General features: G+C 49.5%; 8 protein-coding genes across 8 annotated transcripts; 4 read left to right on the top strand and 4 right to left on the bottom strand.

Annotated features, from left to right (window-relative positions):
* Positions 1–2,638: 2,638 nt before the first annotated feature.
* Positions 2,639–3,064, top strand: PENARI_c001G07631 (uncharacterized protein; the record flags this gene model as incomplete). Its single annotated transcript, XM_022626733.1, has 1 exon — positions 2,639–3,064. One exon carries the CDS (start codon positions 2,639–2,641, stop codon positions 3,062–3,064), a length of 426 nt encoding a protein of 141 aa, XP_022493554.1.
* A 323-nt stretch (positions 3,065–3,387) lies between these two features.
* alg3 (dolichyl-P-Man:Man(5)GlcNAc(2)-PP-dolichol alpha-1,3-mannosyltransferase) lies at positions 3,388–4,760 on the top strand (the record flags this gene model as incomplete). The annotated part of the gene is made up of 3 exons (XM_022626674.1): positions 3,388–3,514; positions 3,582–4,105; positions 4,164–4,760. 3 exons carry the CDS (start codon positions 3,388–3,390, stop codon positions 4,758–4,760), a joined length of 1,248 nt encoding a protein of 415 aa, XP_022493420.1.
* A 129-nt stretch (positions 4,761–4,889) lies between these two features.
* On the bottom strand, positions 4,890–5,371 carry PENARI_c001G00503 (putative eukaryotic translation initiation factor eIF1a-like protein; the record flags this gene model as incomplete). Its single annotated transcript, XM_022626155.1, has 2 exons — positions 4,890–4,992; positions 5,061–5,371. The coding sequence occupies 2 exons, from the start codon at positions 5,369–5,371 to the stop codon at positions 4,890–4,892; spliced, it is 414 nt and encodes a 137-aa protein (XP_022493394.1).
* Positions 5,372–5,734: 363 nt separating this feature from the next.
* PENARI_c001G01321 (putative MFS efflux transporter) lies at positions 5,735–7,213 on the top strand (the record flags this gene model as incomplete). Its single annotated transcript, XM_022626226.1, has 1 exon — positions 5,735–7,213. One exon carries the CDS (start codon positions 5,735–5,737, stop codon positions 7,211–7,213), a length of 1,479 nt encoding a protein of 492 aa, XP_022493178.1.
* Positions 7,214–7,514: 301 nt separating this feature from the next.
* On the bottom strand, positions 7,515–10,340 carry PENARI_c001G09256 (putative C6 transcription factor (NirA); the record flags this gene model as incomplete). Its single annotated transcript, XM_022626853.1, has 5 exons — positions 7,515–8,688; positions 8,739–9,107; positions 9,155–10,100; positions 10,145–10,203; positions 10,309–10,340. 5 exons carry the CDS (start codon positions 10,338–10,340, stop codon positions 7,515–7,517), a joined length of 2,580 nt encoding a protein of 859 aa, XP_022493746.1.
* A 2,286-nt stretch (positions 10,341–12,626) lies between these two features.
* PENARI_c001G05145 (uncharacterized protein) lies at positions 12,627–14,063 on the top strand (the record flags this gene model as incomplete). The annotated part of the gene is made up of 1 exon (XM_022626525.1): positions 12,627–14,063. The coding sequence occupies one exon, from the start codon at positions 12,627–12,629 to the stop codon at positions 14,061–14,063; it is 1,437 nt and encodes a 478-aa protein (XP_022493050.1).
* A 1,020-nt stretch (positions 14,064–15,083) lies between these two features.
* PENARI_c001G10400 (DNA ligase (ATP) DNL4) lies at positions 15,084–18,475 on the bottom strand (the record flags this gene model as incomplete). Its single annotated transcript, XM_022626943.1, has 8 exons — positions 15,084–15,119; positions 15,207–15,215; positions 15,265–15,642; positions 15,701–15,806; positions 15,864–15,996; positions 16,051–16,182; positions 16,239–18,349; positions 18,408–18,475. The coding sequence occupies 8 exons, from the start codon at positions 18,473–18,475 to the stop codon at positions 15,084–15,086; spliced, it is 2,973 nt and encodes a 990-aa protein (XP_022493065.1).
* Positions 18,476–19,042: 567 nt separating this feature from the next.
* Positions 19,043–22,381, bottom strand: PENARI_c001G03406 (uncharacterized protein; the record flags this gene model as incomplete). The annotated part of the gene is made up of 5 exons (XM_022626382.1): positions 19,043–20,197; positions 20,249–20,506; positions 20,564–21,907; positions 21,980–22,100; positions 22,155–22,381. The coding sequence occupies 5 exons, from the start codon at positions 22,379–22,381 to the stop codon at positions 19,043–19,045; spliced, it is 3,105 nt and encodes a 1,034-aa protein (XP_022493884.1).
* Between the last annotated feature and the right edge of the window lie 94 nt (positions 22,382–22,475).

The following is a 22,475-nucleotide window of genomic DNA, read 5'->3' as shown; positions in this document are numbered from 1 at the left end:
ATTCCCTGAAAAATTGTGAGCCTTATATTAGTCTACATTTGACGAGACTTTCGTGATGTCGACGTTCGTTAGGTTTGCCAATCTGTTGATTGGACCCTCTGATCTGAATCAGAGCCCGATGAATGAAACCCAGAACAAATTCCTACAAATGCCCCGGGTCCATAAGCAGACCATTGCCAAACTAGCTAAGAAGTCAGGCCGCTCCCTAGAAAGACATTTGCCGACGGGAACATTGGAAGACTGGCAAAGTGTTTTCGGCAATGAATAGCCCTGAACATGAACTAGTGGAGGTGCTTTAAGCCGCCCTTTATCTCTTCGAGCCAAATCCTAGTCGCCGGTGAAGATTTCCCATCGTTCTCTTGCGTAAACTGCATGTTTGAACAAGACAAACTCAAACTCGCTGGAGCTAGGGCCCGTATCGTTATTCGTCGGTGACCTAGTTCTATAAAAATATCAACAGGTTGATGACTATTTTTGAACCAAAAGATAAAGGCACTGTTATTCGTCTTAATGCCTCTTAATGCCGTGTTACTACCCGGGCAAAAGACGTCATCTTAAAAGTTCTCATTCGGATATGATCTTACTATGTCAGTAGCACTGCAGATGCGTAAATGCTAAGCTTTTCGGGGTGCACGAAAGGGTACTCGTTTACACATGAATACGTAAGATATAGCAGGACCAAAATTGAGATGCTATGAAGTGCAAGTATCAAAATATTCATAGATGATCATTAATTATCATCAAATACCAACACCAAGACGCAAAATGCTACTTCCAAGAGAATCCTATAAAACGAAAAAAAAGGTGGCATTCGATGGTATCACTAGACGACGTTAGTAGAGTAATTGCAACCAACTGGTATAAAAGAAAGCAAAAACAACTTACCAAGAAATAATCAGCGACGGGTTTCTTTGCAGGCATTCCCCTTGTGTCTTGTGCCGCAGCCTCAAAGACACGGTACCTCCTTCCTGGACTGACGACTCTATTCTGTGCAGCGAGTCCATTGCTCCGGCCATATTCACCGTTACTGCGAGCAACAGTTCCGCCACCGCTAGCGTCTTCGCCCAATTCGAGGATAGCAGCGACGTTACCGCAGCGGTAGCAGTAATTTGGTGCAGACCAAACAGTAACAATACCACCATCGAACATCTCCTTGTAGCCCTCCATGACAAGCTGGTGGGCACGCGCAACAAGGGAGAGTCCGTTGAGATGGTTGAATTGTTTAACGATATCACCACCAAAGAGGAAACCAGCTCCACGAGGACTCAGACCCCAACCTTCGATCTCATCCGGATCAGACCAGAGAAGATCGCACATAGCACCTTCATGCGGCACCTCTTGTTTGCGGTCGATCAGCCGAATCTTGTCGACGGAGTCGATGAGTGGTGATAATCCACCGTGCACGCAAAGCACGGCGCCAGTCTGGCTGGTCATGGCGCTGCCATTTCCATCACTACTTGCGCCTGTCCCTGGTGCACCTGTTCGTGACGGCGCGCCAGCCTGACCTGGGGCGGCGATGTCGCGTGGCGGGGAGATGTTTCGGGAGTCTGTAGATGCGTCGGAGGAGGAGCGCTGGCGTGGGCGGTAAGTACTCATAGTAACCTCACCTCGAGAGTTAAGCACTTCTGTTTCTAGCTCGCTATCATCGATGGGCATTGAGGATTGTGGTATGTTAGATGCGGTGGGTTCGAGCTCCGAGCTCGCGCCGAGCACGATCGCCCCCAGGGCCAGGTAATCGAAGACCTCGCAGCAGTAGCGCCAGACGTTGGCGCTACCATATTTACGGATGCATTCATCGTAGAAGCCGTATACGGTTGTGATTTGGCGCGACTCGTGGTTGCCGCGGATCAGGGTCATGCGGTCGGGGTATCGGACTTTCAGACAGAGGAGTAAGAGGAAGGATTCGAGGGAGTAGAAGCCTCGGTCGACAAAGTCGCCCATGAAGAGATAGTTTGTGTCGGGGACGTCGCCGCCGACGCGGAATAGTTCCATCAAGTCGTGGAACTGGCCGTGGATGTCGCCGCAGATGGTGACGGGCGCGTCGACGGAGACGACATTGCCTTCTTCGATCAGGAGCTCGCGCGCTTTGTAGCACAGTTCGCGAACTTGGCTTTCGGGGATCAGGCGGCAGGCCCGCAGCTGCTCGATCGCCCTGTCAGACACGGTTAGTGGGATCAACGATGAGACACGGGTTAGGCATACCGGTCCAGGTCGCTCATCTTGTTAAGAGCGGAGGGATGGAGGGGAGAGGGAATGGGTATCAGAAACTAAAGACCCCCTCGCAAAACAACAAATCAGATGGCTCAATCGGAGCTTGAACAAAGACTCATCGTCGCGATGCAGCAGAAGAAGAGACTTGAGGGCGGAACATCCAATCACGCGGGACCCAGATAAGATTAGATGTCTGCGCTGTCTCTTCCTCTCTTCTTCCAGTTTCACCACCTCATCGACACTCTCGGATGCTTGTCAATCTGGAGAATTCCGCTTTAATATCCAATTGGCTTCCTTTCGACCTCATCCGCTACTCGACTACACCTATATCCCGAGGTCCTCCGATGGCCTGAAAAATTTATAACAGCCGGCCACGCCCACTTCACCTCCAATTCCCCTCGATACTCGTCATTAGCACTCCTACACAATGCCGCCTCATCTTCATCCTAAGTCACGGTCGACAATGGGTCTCTTCGCCGGCACCCTACTCGCATCCCTCGTTGTGGTCGGCATGCCGCACGTCTTCCCCTGCCCGGCCCCACGACGCACCTTTGCCGATTCAGAAATGACTATCACAGCCGACGGGCAACAAGTACCACGCATCAAACGGAGACGGCGGAAAGAGGTCGAAACGGACCCCGAGGCCGGTCGCCCAGGTCTTCCGACACCAGCTGGTCCGGTGGACGAGGAGGTCTCGACCTTCCTCCAGATGCAAGAGGAAGCAGAAACCCTTTCGCACATCAATCGGGAATGTCCTGTTCCCAAGCCGAAGGGTGTGCTGGGCCAATTGCTTGGATTCCGCGATGTTCAAGCGAATGTCCAGCCTAGCGGCCTGTCCGAGGGAGATCGATGAGTGCAATCGCACACTCCCTGAATTTTGCATTTTGTTTCTTGACTTGTTTAATGATACCATGGACTGTGACAATAAGGATTGATTGGATTGAATTGGTGGATGTTGGAGTAAAGACCCTGCTTGAGGTCCCGAGCTAGACCTATGTATTCCCTATGTACAGTGAGATGTATAAAACAATAACACACTATTCAAAATAGACAAGACATCAATCGGAAATGACATACTAGACAGATATGTTCCTCAAATGTACAGTACTCGCCCTCCAGACGCTAGCGGACCACCTCCGGCCACCTTGAACATTCCCCCGTCAACCACACCTCGTCATGGCGTTAACAGCCAAAAACTTCGCATACGACGTGCTCACCAACCAAAGACACACAAGATGGATAGCACCGCTCCTAATTCTTGGCGACGCACTCCTCTGCGCCCTCGTCATATGGAAGATCGCCTGTAAGACCGCGCCAGTCGTCGCGTCCATCGCAAAGTACAATCAAGCTAACCACGCCCCCAACCACAGACACTGAGATCGACTGGACAACATACATGCAACAGATCTCACTATATATCTCCGGCGAACGCGATTACACCCTAATCAAAGGCTCGACAGGCCCGCTCGTCTACCCCGCTGCCCACCTATACATCTACACACTCCTCTTCCACATCACCGATGGAGGCCGTGATATTCTCCTCGGCCAAGCGCTGTTTGCCGTGCTCTACCTGGCTACCCTGATTGTCGTCATTGCCTGCTACAGACAGACTGGAGCACCTCCGTATCTCTTCCCGCTGCTGGCTCTGTCGAAACGGCTTCATAGTATCTTCGTCTTGCGCATGTTCAATGATGGTGTTGCTGCTTTTGCTATGTGGGTTGCTATATACCTGTGTCTGCGACGCAAATGGACGGCTGGGATTGCGATATGGTCGTTCGGCGTGGCGATTAAAATGACGCTTGTGTTGTTCGTGCCGGCCATTGCGGTTCTTACTCTTCTCAGTTGGGGGCTGGCACGGAGTATCTCGCTCGGAGCCGTGGCGGTCCTTATCCAGGTTGGTGTTAAGTATCTAAGTTGCGTCCTGAACCATTGACTAACACGAGAAATTACAGATCCTGCTCGCAATCCCCTTCCTCCAAACCAACGCTACAGGCTACCTCTCTCGAGCATTCGAGCTATCCCGACAGTTCCTTTTCAAATGGACAGTCAACTGGCGCTTCGTAGGCGAAGAAACATTTCTCTCGAGGGAATTCTCATTGGGTCTGCTAGTACTGCATATATCCTTGTTGGCTATCTTCGTCGGAACCTGGCTGAGACCATCCGGTGTAAACATGTTCCGCTTCCTCCAAGATACTCTCCAGGGACGCCAGCAGACAGTTTCCCTGTCAAAATCATTCATCATGACTGTGATGTTGAGTTCACTAGCCATAGGCTTGTTCTGCGCTAGGTCCTTGCATTATCAGTTCTTTGCGTACCTCGCATGGGCCACTCCGTTCCTGCTCTGGCGGGCAGGTCTGCATCCTGTTCTTATATATGTCGTGTGGGCGTTACAGGAATGGGCGTGGAACGTTTTCCCAAGCACCAACGCAAGCTCGGCGGTTGTGGTGTTATCGCTCGCGGTTCAGGTCTTTGGTGTATATCTCAATGGGTTAGGCGAGGCAGAGGGAAAGAGTGACAAAAGCGGCCGCAGTAAGGCGCGAGTCCAATGAAGAAAGCACCTGGCCTCGGTTCATAACCGAGGCGTAACAGATTTCAGAACCAGTCTTGGTAGCCCCAAATACTCAATTGTAGCCGCAGCCGTCGAACCAAGTCGATGCACGTGGAGGCCATCATGCAATTCATTCTGACTCGTCCGACGAAGGCATCTGACCAACACGAGACTCTTCCTCATCATCAGAGTCAGCAGCGACGACAGCAGGCTGTTTCACGAACTCCTTAGGCCTAAGAAATCATCAGTTAGCACAATTCTCTCTAACATCTTCCGTATGAAAAGCCTGTTCAAGACCTACCAGAAAGGAGCCTTCCTCCAAGCCTTCTCATCCCTAACCACGTTGACAATCTCCCCGCGAATTTTATTATCCCGCTCCTCCTGGCCCTTAGTATCGACAACCACATACGAGCCACGCTTGATCCAGATGGTGGAGCGGAACCGTGCGGGCAATTCGACCAGCACCTGGCTCTTGTCTGTGTGTTCGATCAGGTAGATGTTGTTTCCGGTGGCTTTGATTGCGCGCACGATCTGTTGGGTGTCGGAGAGCGAGTCGGGGGGTGTGAGGGTTTCTTCTGCTGTTGCCAGCATCTTTCTGCGAGGGGGGCCCATTTTCAATTAGTACCTTTGTATAAAAAGGGAGTGTAGAGGCAATTGATGTAGCTGTGTTGAGTTGCAGAGGAAGGAAGGAATTTCGGAAATTTGAGTTTTCCCTCCCGCAAGTATATGTCTGACAGTACTACAAGGTCCTTCTTTTGACTGACAACTATTGTCTTTTATTTTAGCAGGAACATAGAGAAAGGCATTATATGTTTTCGATCTAGTCCGACACTCAAAGTGAGGACATGCGGAATATGGTTTCCCAGAGGCTCGAGGGCTAATAAGAAATACCACCCTAGAGCATCCAAGACCAACTAACCCAAATAGAGGGTTTTTCTTTCTGCGCCGGTCTTGACCTGATCAATATCCTCCAGAATGGCCACCTCAGGTTTCAACGCATTCCTCGAGATCGAGAGCACCTCTCGAATCACCAGTCCGCCATTAGCAGTTCGCAGCAACAAGCAAAGCACCGAGTCCCAGTCCCAGTCCGACTACGAGCTGAACATCATCCAGCCAGTCTCATCATACATAGCCGAAAATATTAGAAGTCCATCCTCCCCCACCCCAAGTGAACTAGAGCAACATATCTCACCAAACACCCAACCCACCCCAACAGAATGGGCCCCAGACCGAACAGCCAGCACCTGGAAAACAAAATGGCGAATGCTAAGCGTCTGTCTAATGAGCCTAGGAAATGGCATGAACGACAGCGCGCCAGGAGCCCTAATCCCCTACATCGAAAAACACTACTCAATCGGCTACGCAATTGTCTCCCTAATCTTCGTAACAAACGCCTTCGGCTTCATCCTAGCAGCGCCATTCACACATTCCATCGAGGCCAAGCTCGGCCGCGCAAAGAGCTACGCTCTTGCCCTGGCATTGCAGGTCCTGGGCTATATCGTCATCGTCTGTGAACCACCCTTCCCGGCTGTCGTGGCATGCTTTTTCCTACTGGGTTTCGGGATGGCGCTTAGTCTCGCCTTGAGTAATGTCTACTGTGCCAATCTGGCTGATGCCACGACCGCCCTGGGCCTTTTTACCGGGTCTTACGGTATCGGCGGTATTGTTGCGCCGTTGTTTGCTACTGCGATGGTTTCTGCGGGGATACGGTGGTCGTTCTTTTATGCCATTACCTTGGCTGTCGCGGCGGTTAATTTGCTCTTTGCCATGTGGGCATTTTGGAAATTTGAGGATGATGCTTCTGCCGAAGCGCATGTTGCTCTTCGGGCTGGTGCAGGTACATCCTCAGATACCGAGCCATTATCCCGAACGGCTGTTCTCAAGAAGTCCCTGCGGAACCGTACAACCCTCCTAGGAGCTTTATTCATCTTCGCCTACCAAGGCGCCGAAGTCTCCGTCTCCGGCTGGGTCGTCTCATTCCTAATCAGCTACCGAAACGGCGATCCAACACGAGTCGGCTACGTCAGTGCCGGATTCTGGGCGGGCATTACAGCAGGCCGATTTCTATTAACACACCCGGCCTCTAAGCTCGGCGAGAAGATTGCTGTTGTGGGAATGATAGCCGGAGCTGTGGCGTTCCAGCTGCTTACTTGGCTTATTCCGAATGTTATTGGTGAGGCTGTTTCGGTTGCTATCTTGGGTTTGTTGTTGGGGGCTGTTTACCCTTGTGCAACGTCTGTTTTTACGAAGCTAATTCCGCGCAATATGCATATGTCTAGTTTGAGCTTTGTTAGTGCGTTGGGGAGTAGTGGCGGCGCGGTTTCGCCTTTCTTTACTGGTATTCTTGCGCAGAATGTTGGTACTATGGTTTTGCATCCTATTTGTATTGGACTTTATGGGGTTATGGCTATTAGTTGGTTGCTTTTGCCGAAGATTGTTAAAAGAACTGAGTGAGTTGGTGTGGTTGTGTTGTCTTGCTTAGGAGGATTCGAGGTTTTTATACTCCGTCTGCGCGAAAATACAGTTGAATCCCTCACAGGAATTTCAATGGAATGGCTTGGATTTCAATATTTGCAGAGTAATAGGTAATCTCGTCTCGGATAACTCTAATTCTATCTCACTCAAGACATATGCAATATATAAAAGTGTATTACGCCTAAATACAACAACCCCTCCCAACTGGTGGTATCACAAAACAACAACTACAAAAACGACCAATGGTAACATATAAACCCGAAAATAACAAACTCAAAAATCACGTCCACCGATCCTCATAACCAGGAGTCTTAGAATCAACCGGAGATCCAACAGCAGAAATACTAACCGAGACTCTCGACTGCTGCTCAGGACGAGGACCCGGTCCAGAAGGCTGATGAACGGGCCCGACATTCCCATTCGGATAATGAATCTGAGCGGATTGACCTTGACCCTGACCCTGACCAGGTGAATTCCAAGCCCCGCCCCACCCATCCATGCCCATACCATTATAAACAGCAGCATTCCTAGACCACCAATCCTGACTCTCTTCAACTAGATTATCCGTGCCATCGTATCCAGACACGGGAGATGCAGTAGACGCAGGTGTTGTATTCTGCGGTGGCATTTGAGTGCCGATACCATCGTACCAGGTTTGATGTGAAGATGATGGAGAGGGTGCATTCACTGTCATAGCAGGGAATCGGTACGTTACTGATGGGCGGAGGTATGTCGGTTCGGGTGGAGCGAACTCGGGTCTTTGGGCTTGCGGTGCTAGTGAGTGGTGTGCTGCTTGCATTGATAGGAAGGGTAGCGGGACTGAAGGTGTAGAGGCGTGTTGCGGGTTCAATGACGCTGGACCGACCATTGTGACGGGGTTTGTTGGGAGAGATGATGGGTCGGTGAGTCGGGTTAAAGGATATTGGGACGGCCCAGCTGAGAATCTACTTGGGCTGGTGGAGGGTTGGAAGGTGGCTGATGTTGCCATTGGGGAGGAGTCGTCTGATGTGGAGGGTGAGGTTGCTTGGTCCCAGGAGCCCCATGATCCCCATTTCGTGTGGGTTCGTTCGAATATGGATGTTGCTTCTGGTGGTAGGTCGACTTGCCATTTATTTGCGGATATGTCGAGGATCCGGAGGGTTCGTCGGGCACAGAGCCAGCCTTCGGCCATTTCTTCGAGATTTTTGAGGCCGTGGATGACGTCTCTTTGGGCGTTTTTGTCGGGGAGGTTGAGGAGGTGGATTGTGCATGCTGTATGAGCGATGTAGACTGCGATGTTGCAGATTTGTTTTAGTCCATAGCTGCGTTTGTATACACGCATGAGCTTGGAAATGGCTGCCGCGGCCTGTGTGCATATTTTGCGAGGCGAGACATGGGACGGGAGAGGAGTGTTGGCCTTGGTATACTTCAAGAAGGGGCGGTACAGGTGAATGATCAGGAGCTGGTAGAACATGCTGGACAATAATTAGTAAGATGGCATGGGTTACTGCTTGGGGAAACTTACTGCATGACAAGTACTTGAGGTAATTGTCCTTCTTTCGCTTCCAGTTCTTTGGGCAATTCTTTTTTCCATGCCTCAAGACGAGTGTGGACGTCACTTAATTTCTTCAATTCCGACTGCTTGGGCTGGATCTTTTCCAGTTCAGCTGGGTGATAGAATAATACCAGTAGGTCACCACTGATCTCACACAGCTTAGATATCTGAAGCGCCACAGCCCTAGTCCGAGATATCTGCGTATGCTCGTGGCTCACACCAGAATCAGTGTACGGCGACCAGAGCTCTGTTTCCTCTCTCGGCAAGACATCAAATTTGGGCACATTGGTGGTGGTAGAAGTCAATTGAGGCTGACGTCCAAGGTAATTCGACCAGCATCTGTCTTGTGTTAGAACATGACCGAGAAGTTGAGAAAGGAAACCTACTTGTCGATTAGATAGCAACCCCAGAAAGTGATCCGTCGAGCATCAATTTCTTCGTCGCTCAGATTATGCGATCCGAGGTTCTTTGAGTCGAGATTCAGCCCGAGATCAAAAGCCATGCGGAAACTGAGGCCACTGTAGACCCAGCCTTTTCCTTCACGACCACATCCCGCTTCTCGGACAGACATGAGTGCAAAGGCTTGCACGGTGCAGAGCTTTGCATTCTCGTGCTCGTCATTTTCCAGAACTAGCCGCTTCGCTTCTTTGAAGAAATTGTTTCCTGCTGTAGCGAGATTATGGGTATCGTCAAAAGCACCTTGCCATGAGCTGAAATGGCAACCAAGGGCCAGCATAGCATTGACTAGCAATGCAGAACAGTATGAGCTGGACACACCACGAATATAATCCCGGTAGAACAGATCCTTGGAAAGAATCGTAAAGAACGGATAGTGCCACGTGAAATACATAGTCATCAAATGACTGATTAGCGAGTCATCTTTTGTAACTTCCGTCCATCGGCTCACGGTGTGTACCTGATCTACACCGAAAGGGTTCGAAATTGACTCCTGCAGCTCCGAGCCGGAGGGCAGAAAGATGAGGTTTGAGGTACCGCCAATGAATTTGCGAGAACCGTCGAGCATCAATTCACTCATCTTACCTGCGAGCTCTGATTCGAACTGATCGATCCCAGCACTATCATCGCCTGCTGGCTCTTTTGTTGCTTGGGGTGCAGACAGGAGCCCTTTCTCTTGGGCAGTCACTGCTTCTGCTACTTCTTCCAGGTCATCACAGGATCGAATCTGGCGGACCAGTTCGAAGGCATCTGCTTCGTCATAATTTAAGATTGCCTGGATCAAGGTGTGGAGGGTGGTGTTTTTAGTTCGCAGTGTGTCGGTATCTTTTTTGTATACCCCCTTGCGACGGTGATCCGAGTTGGGATCATATACACCTATTAAGGGTTAGGGTTGGTGCTATTGCTTTCCTAAGAGATACATACATGGCGTATGATAGACGGAGGAGCAAGCTGCACAACTGGGTAGATTCCCATCACACTGCAGCCAGATGTAATTAGCAAAGTGGCGTAGACTCTTGCTCGAAGTAAAAGCCATACCTTTGACTTCCTTCTGCGACATGCAACACACGCAGTGCTGACGCACCGTCTTTTAGACGGTTGGGTACCTTCGCTCATAATTTCAGATAGTTTGATAGGCGCGACTGGGGTTTGATGGTAGATGGATCTTTCTCCGCGGAATCACATCGTATGCTTAGCCTCGTGTCTGGCGATTACTGGTCCAATTCTCGACATGCATGCTACATCCATCTTCCGGGAATCATGCTCGTGAGTCAGATATCACAGTTTGCCAGATGCAATAGCCCTGGCAGCATATTAGTCCAAGTGCCCTGGAAATCGCAGTACCTTCATACCGTCGGCAAGCGACAAGCTGGAGTGAGTACTTGGCACGGGGAATGTCGCACCTATGATCTACACAAGCCGGTTGGCAATGAGGATTGAATCAACCCCACGATCATGACCCGCAGTGGAGGCGGGGGATAGATGTATGATCAGATTCAAAGCTTCGGCCGTGAGAAGCTGGATATGCACCGAAATTGATTGGATGCAAGCAACGATGCAAGATGCTATCGCAGGCCTCTGGATGGCTGTTCAGCTGTGATGCGGGCGCTCGATAAGATGCCATTAGTCATCTCACGTGCCAGCACCTTAAGAGTCTTGAAGTATAGAGTGTACAGAGTGCAACTACAAATTCAATTTTAACTTAGTTCCTATGAAGAGACATAACTGAGAGCTAACAATGGATTGTCTGGATACTATTTCCCGGATTTAACCCTATGCGGAGACAGGGTTACAGTGAAGAATCTGTAATACTCCGTACAATCAGAAACAGCACATGACTAAGCCTAATCGTCCCGTATATCCACATGCGCACAAAAATGAAACTGTTGTCGGTTCACCGCATTATCTTCGCTTATGGCGGTGACCTGTAAAGCTCCACCAGCCTCTCGAGTATTGCTTTTTGAGATTTTCGTATTGAGCCAAGAAAGGAGCTACTGTATTGCTGTTTTCCCCTGTGAGATTTGCCTGTCAAACAAGGATTGTGTAAGGAATTTTGTGGGTCTTATAGTTTGTTTCCCCTTATTTCCTAATCTACGTTATTCGCGATCTACAGACAGACTCGTCGATGACCAAGGATATCCAAGAGAGACCAAAAGAAACCAATTTTCTTATTTTCTTATTTGGTTAGGCTGCAATGTCAGCCAAAACGCCACGAGAATATAGTGAGAAATAGGGGTTCACCGCACACTCGCTAAGGCCCACTGGCCACGTCTCGACTTACTCTTTTGGTCATCTGCAGCCACCCGCATCTCATTTATACTCCAAAGTAACCGGGGGAAGGGAGTCCGTTGGGGTTCCTGGCGATCTATCAATGTGACATGTTTATCATTAGTTGTTAAATATTCAAGAGATAACGTATTGTGTAACATAGAAGTACATGTATCAGGTACACCATTGTAAATCAAAATAATGTTTATATTGATGGAATTCTTCTATTTCTGGGGAGAACGGTGTGCATCTGCCGGCACTGCACTAACAGCAACCTTAAAGGGCCCACCCGAGTTCAACACACGATTGCGGCTAAGTGTATAGGTGCACGCCAGTTGTACATGGATATGTAAGATGTAATGAGTCATATCTTATTTGTTTATATGTATTGCAGTTGATTGCAAATTGTAAAGCCAAGTCTACGTGTCAGAAGCAAAGATGAAAATAGGTAAAACTGTGCAATATAGAAAAAAAAAAAAGAAAAAGAAAAAGACGAAAAAAATAGGGCAAATCCCACAGAGTGTTCCGGACTCCACCGGCGGAATGTTCCATGAGTAATAGGAATTGCGTACGGTGAACCATACCGGAACACGGCATTGTATTACTAACCAATCAATCTGGCTGTAATTTGGTAAAATACGGTCATCCGAGATCCCCGGGATTCTTACCTGCCCAATACGGCGTGGCTGAGATCACCCTTACCCGCCCTTATCTGCTCCCCAGGGCTATTCCCTTCCTTTCAATATCTACCTCCTTCAATCCCTTCTCCTTACTCTCTTCACCACTCTCCTCACCACTCTCCCCCTCTACTCTTCTATTCTTCAAATCCTTCAAATCTTCGACTCTGCAACTCTTCCTTCCTCTCTTATCGCCCTATCAGCTTATCAGGTCGCGTGCGTCCCTGCATACCCTTGTCTCACGGCTGCCCATCCGCTTTGCATCACTTCCTCCTCGGGCCTGCCCAACCTACATTCGGATTGGCTACCGGTCTCCCGTCTGATACCGCGACGGGAGATTTTGATATCCCACCATTTCTTCCTACATCCATGTATCTCGCTCAGACACTCGACCAGAGTGCCTCATCCGGCCAAGGCCTCGACCTGAACTGTGGACTTCTGGTGATATCGTTATAAAATGATGGTCCCTAGAGCCTTCCTCTTCAGCTCGGCACCGCCGCAGAAGCCCTTCCACTCTGGCATGAAGCCATTTCCTTCTTCGGATTATCCCGGCCTTCATGGCCCCGCCACAAAGACCGAGACCCGCAGACCAAACAGCACCACCCCGGTGGTAATTCCCCCAAAGCGAGGCTCGCGGATGATGTCAGGGCATCAGGGCAGTCGGTCTCGTACTCCTTCCAAAACATCCGAAGCTTCTCGTCGATCGTCTTCTAGTTCATCTAGTGAACGCCACATTCCTACGTCATTTACCTCGATGCTAGATGCGACGGCCATCCCCGTGCCACGACGAAACTGGTCTACACGCAGGCCAAGGAAACTTCCTCGCGGCAACCATGTCGAGGATTTCAACCGGATGCTGCGGGAAAATGTCCGAGCCAAAGATCATTTCCTCGATGGAACCAGCAACTCCCCTCTGGACATCCTTCTCAGTCCACCTGATGAAGAAAACGACAAACTCATCGGGAATGAATCTGAGCAAGAAAGTCCGTTGTCGCTCAGGTCGATATCAAGTGATTCAATGCCCTCACTAGAACACGGCCTCGCATCACCGTCCAGCCTGCCTCAGCCAACCACCCCGGGTAGCCAGAAAAGCCCACTTGAAAGGCGACAGCTTCGGTACTTCCATTCCGAGGAGTGTGCCTCAGACCACCCTCTTCTCGAAACGGAACTTGATGAATGTGAAGTCATCGAAATCCAAGAGGATGATGAGCCTGTGGCTCCCGGTTCAGCCCCTACGAAGCGATCTGCCTCGCTCGGATCTTTCCCACGTTTCGGCTCTACGTTCAAGTCCAATTTGACGGCATCATTACGGGCTATTAAATTCGCTGCGCACTCAGTCTCCACATTTGCCACACCCTCCGTTCAACCAGAGGACTTCCTCACTCGGTCTCTCTTTACCATTGCCCCGGAGTTAACCGATGATCGACGCCCACTTCCGATGCAGGAAACGCCATCTCCAGCATTGCGCAGATACCTCAACCCAACCCCGATGTCCCCGGCCGAGATGCATGTCTACCACGACCACCCTCACGAGACACTAGAGGCTGCCAGTGCATGCCCCGTCTCTATCCAAATGCAGACCTATCGCCGGACCGGCGGCCGCAGCCATCGACGAAACAATTTCCACATCGCCAGCCGCGATAAGCGGTTCACATTCGACCCGGAAGTTCCCCAAATGTCACGCCAACGTGAACCTCGGGAAAACAGTAACTTCCTCCGTGTGGTCGTCCTGGAAATGAACATGCGTCGCTGCGGCAAACTCCGCGATGACATCCCTACTCGCGCTCGCATCTGGCTTCCAGCCCGGAAAACCAACAGTCGCCTGTCAGGCCAATACGAAGACTGTGACGACAATGACACTGTTCCGTCTCGTTGGGTCGGTGTCTCAGCCTAGACCATCCTAGCGCGGAGCGCAGGAGTCTCCTTTGGGCACTTCACCCGTACATACCATACTCCTTTTTCTCTTTGATGATTCTCTACAAGCGTGGCGTTAGACCTGATAAGCGTGTCCTGGCCGACACATCTTTTCCTTTCTTGTGTTACATACCCCTTCATTCTTTCCTTCGATCATTTGATCGCCCTAGGTATCAATTCTAAAACAAATTCTAAAATCACTTTAAAACATCTCATCCAGTATATCTCCAGAACAAGCTAGAATTCGATATTTAATCTATGTTATGATATCATCGTCAGCCATGAAATCGATTACCCCGCGTGGCTTGATGGGCCTCTTTATCTTTCAGGTTAAAGCCTGTTCACATCCATGCTCTGTCTAGAGTAAATAAACCGGTCACGCCGGTACTCGTATTTATACACTTAGCATAGTTCGAATATGGAGTCTAGCTTCCTTCTTGCCTCATATCTCCGTCAGTACATGTACTGCCAAGAATCACCTGAAGGTTTCGGCCGGATAACTTACCTGCTTAGCGGTACATAGTCCGGTCGTGGGCTAGGTGTTGGGGGCCGTGGTACGCCTCCTTGTGGGATGATAGGCTTTATATAGATTTCGGTTTATATTTAGCTAGGCACCTACCTAGGTAGTATGATAACTTTGTGATGATAACGTTCCCCAGGTGTCAGCCTTATTGAACGTACAAGTGGCGAGGCAGCTGGAATGGCCCGCCCCTTATAGTAGCAATGCAATGAGCTACTATAAGGGGTGGGCCATTCCTAAAACCAGAATGCCAGTGATATAAAAGGCTGTGAACCTAAGAAAGCTTATCAAAATGTACCCGGCGACTCTTTTGTTTTTCTCTTGATGTAGCCTACGGTTAGTTCATGTTATTCGTCTATTTAGTTACTTATCAACCCTATCTTTGATAATAGATAGGCCTTCATTCGTCGTATAAAACATAGGACTATAAATGGTTTTCGCCAGTGCGTAAAACGCATATCTCAGTCAAGTGTAACTAACCTAACTCAGTTTCTTATCATCACCGAACTTGGAATCCTGTCAACATGAATCATGTTAGCACCAATTTTGAGAAATGCTCATATAACATACCTAAAGGAATTTCAAAGGGGTGTTCAAACTTACTTTCTTCATCTAGTAAAGTCCCGTGCTTCCAACACTCCTCAACCCAATCAACACTAACAATATGCGGCAACTTCTTACCCAGATTCTCAGCTAGAGATTTCCGGACAGAGGGGAGATCTACTGAGAATGAAGACTCGGTATCGATCACAATATGTGTTATACCTGAATCCTTTAAGGAAGCGGCACTTTGCGCGCCTGCGAATCGGGCTGTGTTTTGAGCGAGGCGGAGACGGATATGTTTCCTTGTTTGTTCGTCGCCGTTGGATTCATCGGGTCGGGTGTAGAAGAAAAAGGTGAGGTCTCGGAAGAGCCAGCCGCGCGGTGCTGTGTAACCCGCATTTACTTTGTCTTGGATCTGGGATTCGATTCTTTGGATGGTGGTTGGGTCGAGGGGACTGTTAGGCTGGTCTTGATTTTTGTTCATTTGGTTGAAGATCTACATGGGTGGATAAATGTTAATGAAGTACCCTAGGGGTTTCTAAATGGAGTCATACCTCTTTCAGTTCGTCGACATTTATATCGCGGGCATAGCTGTCCATGTATTTGTCGACATTTGCTGCGATTTCTTCTTCCTTATCCTCCATTGTGAAGAACATGTGTCTATCGAAGCTGTAAGCATTCATTTACTAATGTTTCATAACTGTTGCGGGGACATACTTGGGCTCAAATGGTAGAAGGAAGTCGGGCAAGCCTGCGTCCTTTTCATTCTGCTTGAGACAATCGAGAAGCCAGGATGGTCGAATTATGTTTTGATCTCCACTCTTCTGCAATGAAGCTACTTTGACCGTCCCTGTGAAAGCCATGTCAGTCTATACTTGCTTATACTGGTTCACTAGAGGCTCACTTCGTTCGGAGACACAGATCATATCTGCTGCGGCTGCCTTGGTCTGGAAGACCTTGCCACCATTAGTCTTCACAAGGTGTTCCAGTTGAGGCTTCGTTTTCTTTTCCGGGACGGTTGACTCGCTCATGATGACTAGTATGCCGTTGTTAGCATGATACGACTAGAACAAAGTTGGCCAAGCCACCCACAGAAATTGAGCCCATCAAACACATGCCCAGAAGGACCAAGGTCCTGCAAATTAACATTTTGGTCATATCCTGCAACCGCCATAGGCTTTTTGGTGGTTCTCTTCGCTCGCTTCTTCCGAGAATTATCCACAGAGAACTCTTTCTCCTTATGTTCTTGCTCTGCATTGGACTTGAGATCAAGGAAGCCCTGGACCGAAAGAGCACTCTTCCAATCCTTATCCTTCCGCAGTTTCTTAAAGCGAGGGAAACGCAATGTCAACCCCATACGGAATGTTGGACTAGCCGCCACAGACGCGGCTTTCACGCACAGCACAACCGAGTCGGAGGGTTTGATCCACATATCCGGACGTTCGATTTGGGCATCCCCGCCAGCTAATTCAATATACTCAGTCGGTGGCTTTTTTATATCCCATTCTTTCCATTTGGAATCTGTGTTGTGACGGATTTCTTGATAATCAGCTGCAGTGAATCCACCACCGACTTTGCAAAAGGACCAGCATTTCATGGATTCTGGTTCTGATCCACGGGAGGTTTCATCAACTCGTAGTCCACAGAGGAAGCTGGATAGGTGGCCTCCTCGATGGCCTGAACCGTAGTATCCGCCAATTATAACCAGGTCGAGTGACTCACCAAACTCGGTCATGTATTCTGGTTTGACTTTCATCCAGTCATCGTGGCGCTCGTTGAGCCGGTATGGAGAGCGGGGGTTTTTCAGAACGAGACCCTCTGATGCCTCGGCAACGACGGTTCGCAGCGCGGTCTCAATCTCCGCGGTTGTGGTCGCTTCCTGATAAGGATGGATTTCAAATCGGCGGTGAACAGATCGGATGGTTTTCTGCAATGCATTACGACGATCGCGAAGAGTGTACTTCGTGAGATCTCGTCCATTGAGATATAGAATATCAAAAATGCGGAACACCGGCCGGGGACCGTTGGAGAAGGGGTTGCGCTGTTCTGACAATGCGGCAGTTTTGAGAGTGCCAAATGGGACGATAGCATCTTGTTCGGGATTCCAAGTGATCATCTCGCCGTCGAGAATGATACTCTGCACCCCATCTACAAAAGCATCCTTAAGATGTCTTGTCAAAGCACCGTTCTCGTCGTAGATGCCATTTCCGTAGAGATAGGTGTATTCTTTAGCTTTGCGAGACCAAAAGCCGAACCTCCGACCTCCCTCCACTGAGTCGTCGGGCGTCATGTGGAGTTGCATTCGTTCTCCATCCAACTTCTCCTCAATCCAGAAGACATTATCATCCTCTGTAGGTTTCATCCGAGAGATGATCTTCTCAAAAGAATGCATCTGGAACTGCGCCAACTGAGGCTGGAAACATTGCATAACAGTAATGCCACGTTCCTCCCCCTCAAGCCGAATATTAGGATCATGAAGCTCCCAGCAAACACGACGCAGACTACTCGAGATACTGTATAGACTCTCCGCATCGGGATGCCAGACATTAAACAGCGTCCGTTCCGTAGCACCAACCTTCATCTGCCGAAGGATAATCCGAATAAGCCACAAAAGCTCCTCGGGATTCATACGCATGTAGAACTCCTTCATAATAGGCAACTGCTCATCTTCCTTTGAAGCAGCAGAAAGCTTATCCAGCTTCTCATTAACCTCGTCGATAGTCATGTCGCCCGGGTCGGTCCGCATAGGCCGCTTCGAGAGAACATCAAAGCATCGCCCGGCAAAGTCGCCTGCCATCCGTGCTGTGGCACCTTGGCCGGGGAGCTTCCAGTGCATGAGGTTGTAGCCATCTTCCGATTCTTTGTTGATCTTCATGATTTTGACGAGCATTTTCCCGATAATCTTCTCTTTGATTCCGTACATTGGCCGGTCGCGATCTTTATCAGGGAGAATTAAACGAAAGGCTGGGTAGATGTCATCGCCGACGTCCTTGCGCCATCGTGAAATGAAGCGTTCGATCACATCGCGCCGGCGCTCGTATGGGTTGAGACCGGCCGCGCTTTTACCGTGGGGTCCGAGTTTTCGACGGACCGGAGCTGGACCTGCTGGCTTTTTCTTAACTTCATTAAGCGGGTTGAAGAGATTGATGTAGAGATCGTGGAATGGAAGTGTTGGACCTCGATTGTGAGGTCTGTTGGGGTATCTGGCGCATTCATCGGTCAGTGGTTTCGAGCTTGACAATTTGATATGTGGAAGCTCACTTCTCATCTAGATCCTCTGGTATATCTGGCTGATGGGGCCCAGAGCCCATAATTTCGTCAGAATCCATGTCTAGAGAGAGAGAGAGAGAGGGGAGAAGACCAGGGAAGTTGGAGAAGTTCCCCGGATGTTTTTAGGCTGCAGCCGATAAGAGATAAGCAGAGCCGTGCGGATCTATGGAGACACAACAGGGCCTACAGAGAAATGGATGAAATGGGAGGTAAGAGAGACATTTTAAAGAGTGATCTCATACATGAGTAGATGTTAAACATATGACTAAGAACACTTTCATTTTAGAATCGTCGAAATATTTAATTTTTTGCCGATTTTCCATATATTTTTGGGCGCGAAATGAACATTCTGGGGTCAAATCAGTCCAAAAAAGTCAGTTTCGCTTTTTCCTGCCATTTTGGTGCTTTTCTAGCAGTATTTCCTTAGTCACCGTCTCTTCGCATCTATCAGTCTTTTACCAGACTTCACGCGTCGTGATTTCATACAATTCTCTCGAGGGCCCCGGAGAAACTCCAGAGTTACTACAACAGCATTGACAACAGCCAAGTATCAATTAATAAGGGTATATCGCGAACGAAAAGATACACAAAAACTAGTATACATCGCCAGAACCATCCAACAAAGATCAAACATGCTCAGCCTCATGACGACGACCCTGCTCCCAAGAAGAATGATAATAACCCAAATCGGCGAGCCTCGTCAAAATAGCCACAAACTTCTTCGAAACACTCCAAGCCGTCAACCCAGAAAGAATCTCACATCCAACGCGCAGAACCCGCTCAGGGCCCCCAACCCCACAGATATCCCCAACACCAGTAACATTCCCCCTCATAGCATGGCCCTCCCTCACAAACAGCTGCACAAGCTCATCATCACACGGCCGATCAAGATGAATAAAACTAGGCTCGTGAAGCGGCTCGGCACGCGGGGCCTGCGAATGCGGACTCGACTCATGGGATGTATGTGCATGACAAGAACCATACGCCCACAGGGTTAAGACGGCAATATACGCCGCGAGGGGTTCATGGAATGCATTTGTAGAGTAGCGGCGGACATGCCAGAGAGTAACGCCCGCGTGGATAATCGACAAGCGGGCTTTATATTGGTCGTGTTTCATCCAGCGCCAGATATACTGCCACTCGAGGGACTGGTGTCGTTTGCTCCAGCGGAGTTTTTCGGTGGCGAGGGAGAGGGCTAGGGTGCGCATTTCGCGGAATGGGGCTAGGAGGAAGAGGCGGGCGGAGTGGAGGTGCAGGACGGTTGCGTGTTCTAGGCCCTCTGCTTTGGCTATTGTGCTGTTGGCGGTCCAGTGGAGGATGTCGAGGCAGTCGCAGGCGCTGTTGCGCCATTTGGAGTAGGAGGGGATTCCCGGGAGCCAGACTGAGCCTGTTGGGATGGCGGTTTCGCGGGACTGCTTTTTTGCTGTTGGGTTCCAGAAGGAGAGGGGGCGTCGGAAATAGTCTCCGACTTCCCACATTCTATGGTAAAGGGCATGGATTAGGAGGATGTGGCTGAATTCTCCTATTCCGGATACTAGGCGCTTTTCGATGTAGAGGATGTGGACGGCGTCGTAGAGGGATTCGTTCACTGGAGGAGTTAGACTGTGGTCGGCTGTAGGGTCTGTATTGAAGGTACTGGATGAGTTTTCCCATAGTTGCTTCCATGCCTCCGCGGATGTTGCTTGCCATAGTTTCTCCTGGGCAGGTAAGGCGGCTTGTCCATCATCTAGGGATAAGTGTGGTCGATCGTCAAAGTAGTAAGCGAGCGTACAATCCACCAGCTAGACCATGTCGTCAGTAAGAAGCTATAATATCTTCACTGCAAGGCTTACCCATATGCAGTAACCAGTGCGCCTTCTGACTTCATCTTGAATCCAAGACATCCAAGCTACTTCTTGTGATGCACCGCTGAAGTTTACTGGAATCGGCTCCAATAGCCCATCTCGTTTCATGAGTGTCACCAAGTCACCAAATGCGCTCAAAGCTGAGATGTTGTCTCTCTCATATCTACTGTGAAGTAGTCCAATGCAATTGAAAAGCATAGCTTGCAAAAGTTCGAGAGAAGCCAAACCATGGCGACTCTTTTCCTTCTGTGAGATCACAATGATCAGTAACCGAAAAGGATAACGTGTAATAAATGTGCTTACCTCGACATAAATGCCGCGCCTGATTAATTCATGGAAACCACTTGTACATTGTTCCATCTGTGAGATATGTGAAACATGGCAGCCTACTGCCACTATCGACAATGTCAAAAGCCAGTGGCATGTGTTAGGATCGAAAGTCGGAAGATGTAGTATCGGGTAAACCGCCTGGAAAGAATCAAAGAAGAAGGCGATGAACCAGTTGCATTCCTCTGCAGTAGGAAAGCCATCCGTCTCGAAGGTATCAAAGAGCGGGTTTTCGTTGCGGCAGAGTAAAATGAAATGTCGATATATCTCGTCGTAGGTAGAGGCTCCGATTCGTTGGGCGAGATGTGCCACGTCTTCTGATACTTGATCTGTTCTTATCTCAGAGATGGCAGGGAAATTGAATCGATGCTCGCTATCTTCTAGCAGTAGCTGTCTTCCAATATCGATTGGCTCCACAGAAGAGTTCGACCAAGGCGTGTGTTTTTTTCTATACTTCGGTAGTCTGGCTCCAGCGCCATCGACGTAGTAATCTGCTGATCGCTTGGCAGAGTCTACTGACTCAGTATGTGGGGAGGACTCGCTCATCGGATGGGAATATTGATTGGGACTTTCCATGTTTGTTCCCAGGGAAACATGCACAGAGGGAGACTGAGACACATTTCCTGGGCGCAAAGGGCTAATCTGTCCAGCGCTGACAACCGGTGGCTGCCACATGGCCCCAGAGTAGTAGGCGCCCTGGCCGAGGGATGTATTGTATTGGGAGGAAACACCAGTGGACTGTGGCTGGTCAGGTGGACCGGGAAGCAATTCATTGGGCAGCCAATTGAGGGTAGAAAGCATGGACTGGTCGAATAACGTAGGATCAAACTCCAACGATACCTCGGTGTTATGTGCCATGGCCATCTCAATGTCAACTGCTTCACTGGTCATTTCCGGTTGAAGACGCCCCATCTCAGGATTTAGGTTGGTGGGTTGGTTGACCGGGAATCGTTTCGGGAGGCCAGGATTCGATAAATCTCCATATGTCTGGCTTTGATCTCCATCTGGGTATACGTCCATTGGAAGCTGTCCTGTAGATGACCCTTGCGCTGCATTTGGCAGATAAAAACGAGAGCTCGAGGCAGCTGTGATGGTGTTCTGCGTGTTTTGGGGTATTTCTTTTGTTTGATCACTTGTGGGAGTAGAAAATGCGTTGATCGGGGTCTTGGACAATAGCCCTTCATTGGGAGGGTTGATCGAGAACTGGCTCATGTGAGAAGAAGATTTCAACTTTGGCCGTGCAGACCTGTGGCTGTCGTTATTGGTTGTTTCGGCTTTCTGCATGTCTGATTCTTTCATGGCTTTCGCTTTGGATCGCCTCTGTGTTGGGTATTGGCATTCGAGAGTACGAGTGTCACACCTTTTACAAGGTATGCCCCCACTACATCGTACTCTTGCCGTGGCGCAACTAAAGCATGCTCGGAACGTTTTGACGGTGATCCGGTGCGCGCGATCTTTTCCACCTTCGCTCCCTGGTGTATGATGGCTCAGTTCGTGTCGATGAAGAGTATCACTGCAATCCTAGATGTTAGTTTGGCTCCTGTCAGGATCGATAGAAGTCTCATACGTCCTTGAAAAGTGACGGCCGCACTGGGCGCACTCAAAAGGTTTCTCCTTGGTGTGACTGCGCAGATGTCGCTTCAAATGTTCAGGTCGTCGGAACGTGCTGCTGCAGATCGAACATTGGACGTGGCCTGACCCCAGGTCCTCCCGTTCTCCATGATCATCGTCTGGCGGTTCAACGCTGATCTCCCGTCCAATTGGACTTTGGGCATCTTCTTTGCCCGAGAGCATGGCGCCTCCAGTTCCTCAAAAGGACAGATAACATTCCCAAGCAAGTCAAAAAGTTGCAGAAATGAGGGGAAAAATAGCCTTGAAGGATGCGGAG

The sequence above is a fragment of the Penicillium arizonense genome, assembly GCF_001773325.1.
Source record: "Penicillium arizonense strain CBS 141311 chromosome Unknown PENARI_contig001, whole genome shotgun sequence".
In the NCBI taxonomy this organism is placed as follows: Eukaryota; Fungi; Ascomycota; class Eurotiomycetes; order Eurotiales; family Aspergillaceae; genus Penicillium; species Penicillium arizonense.
This window is presented reverse-complemented; position numbering and strand designations above follow the sequence as displayed.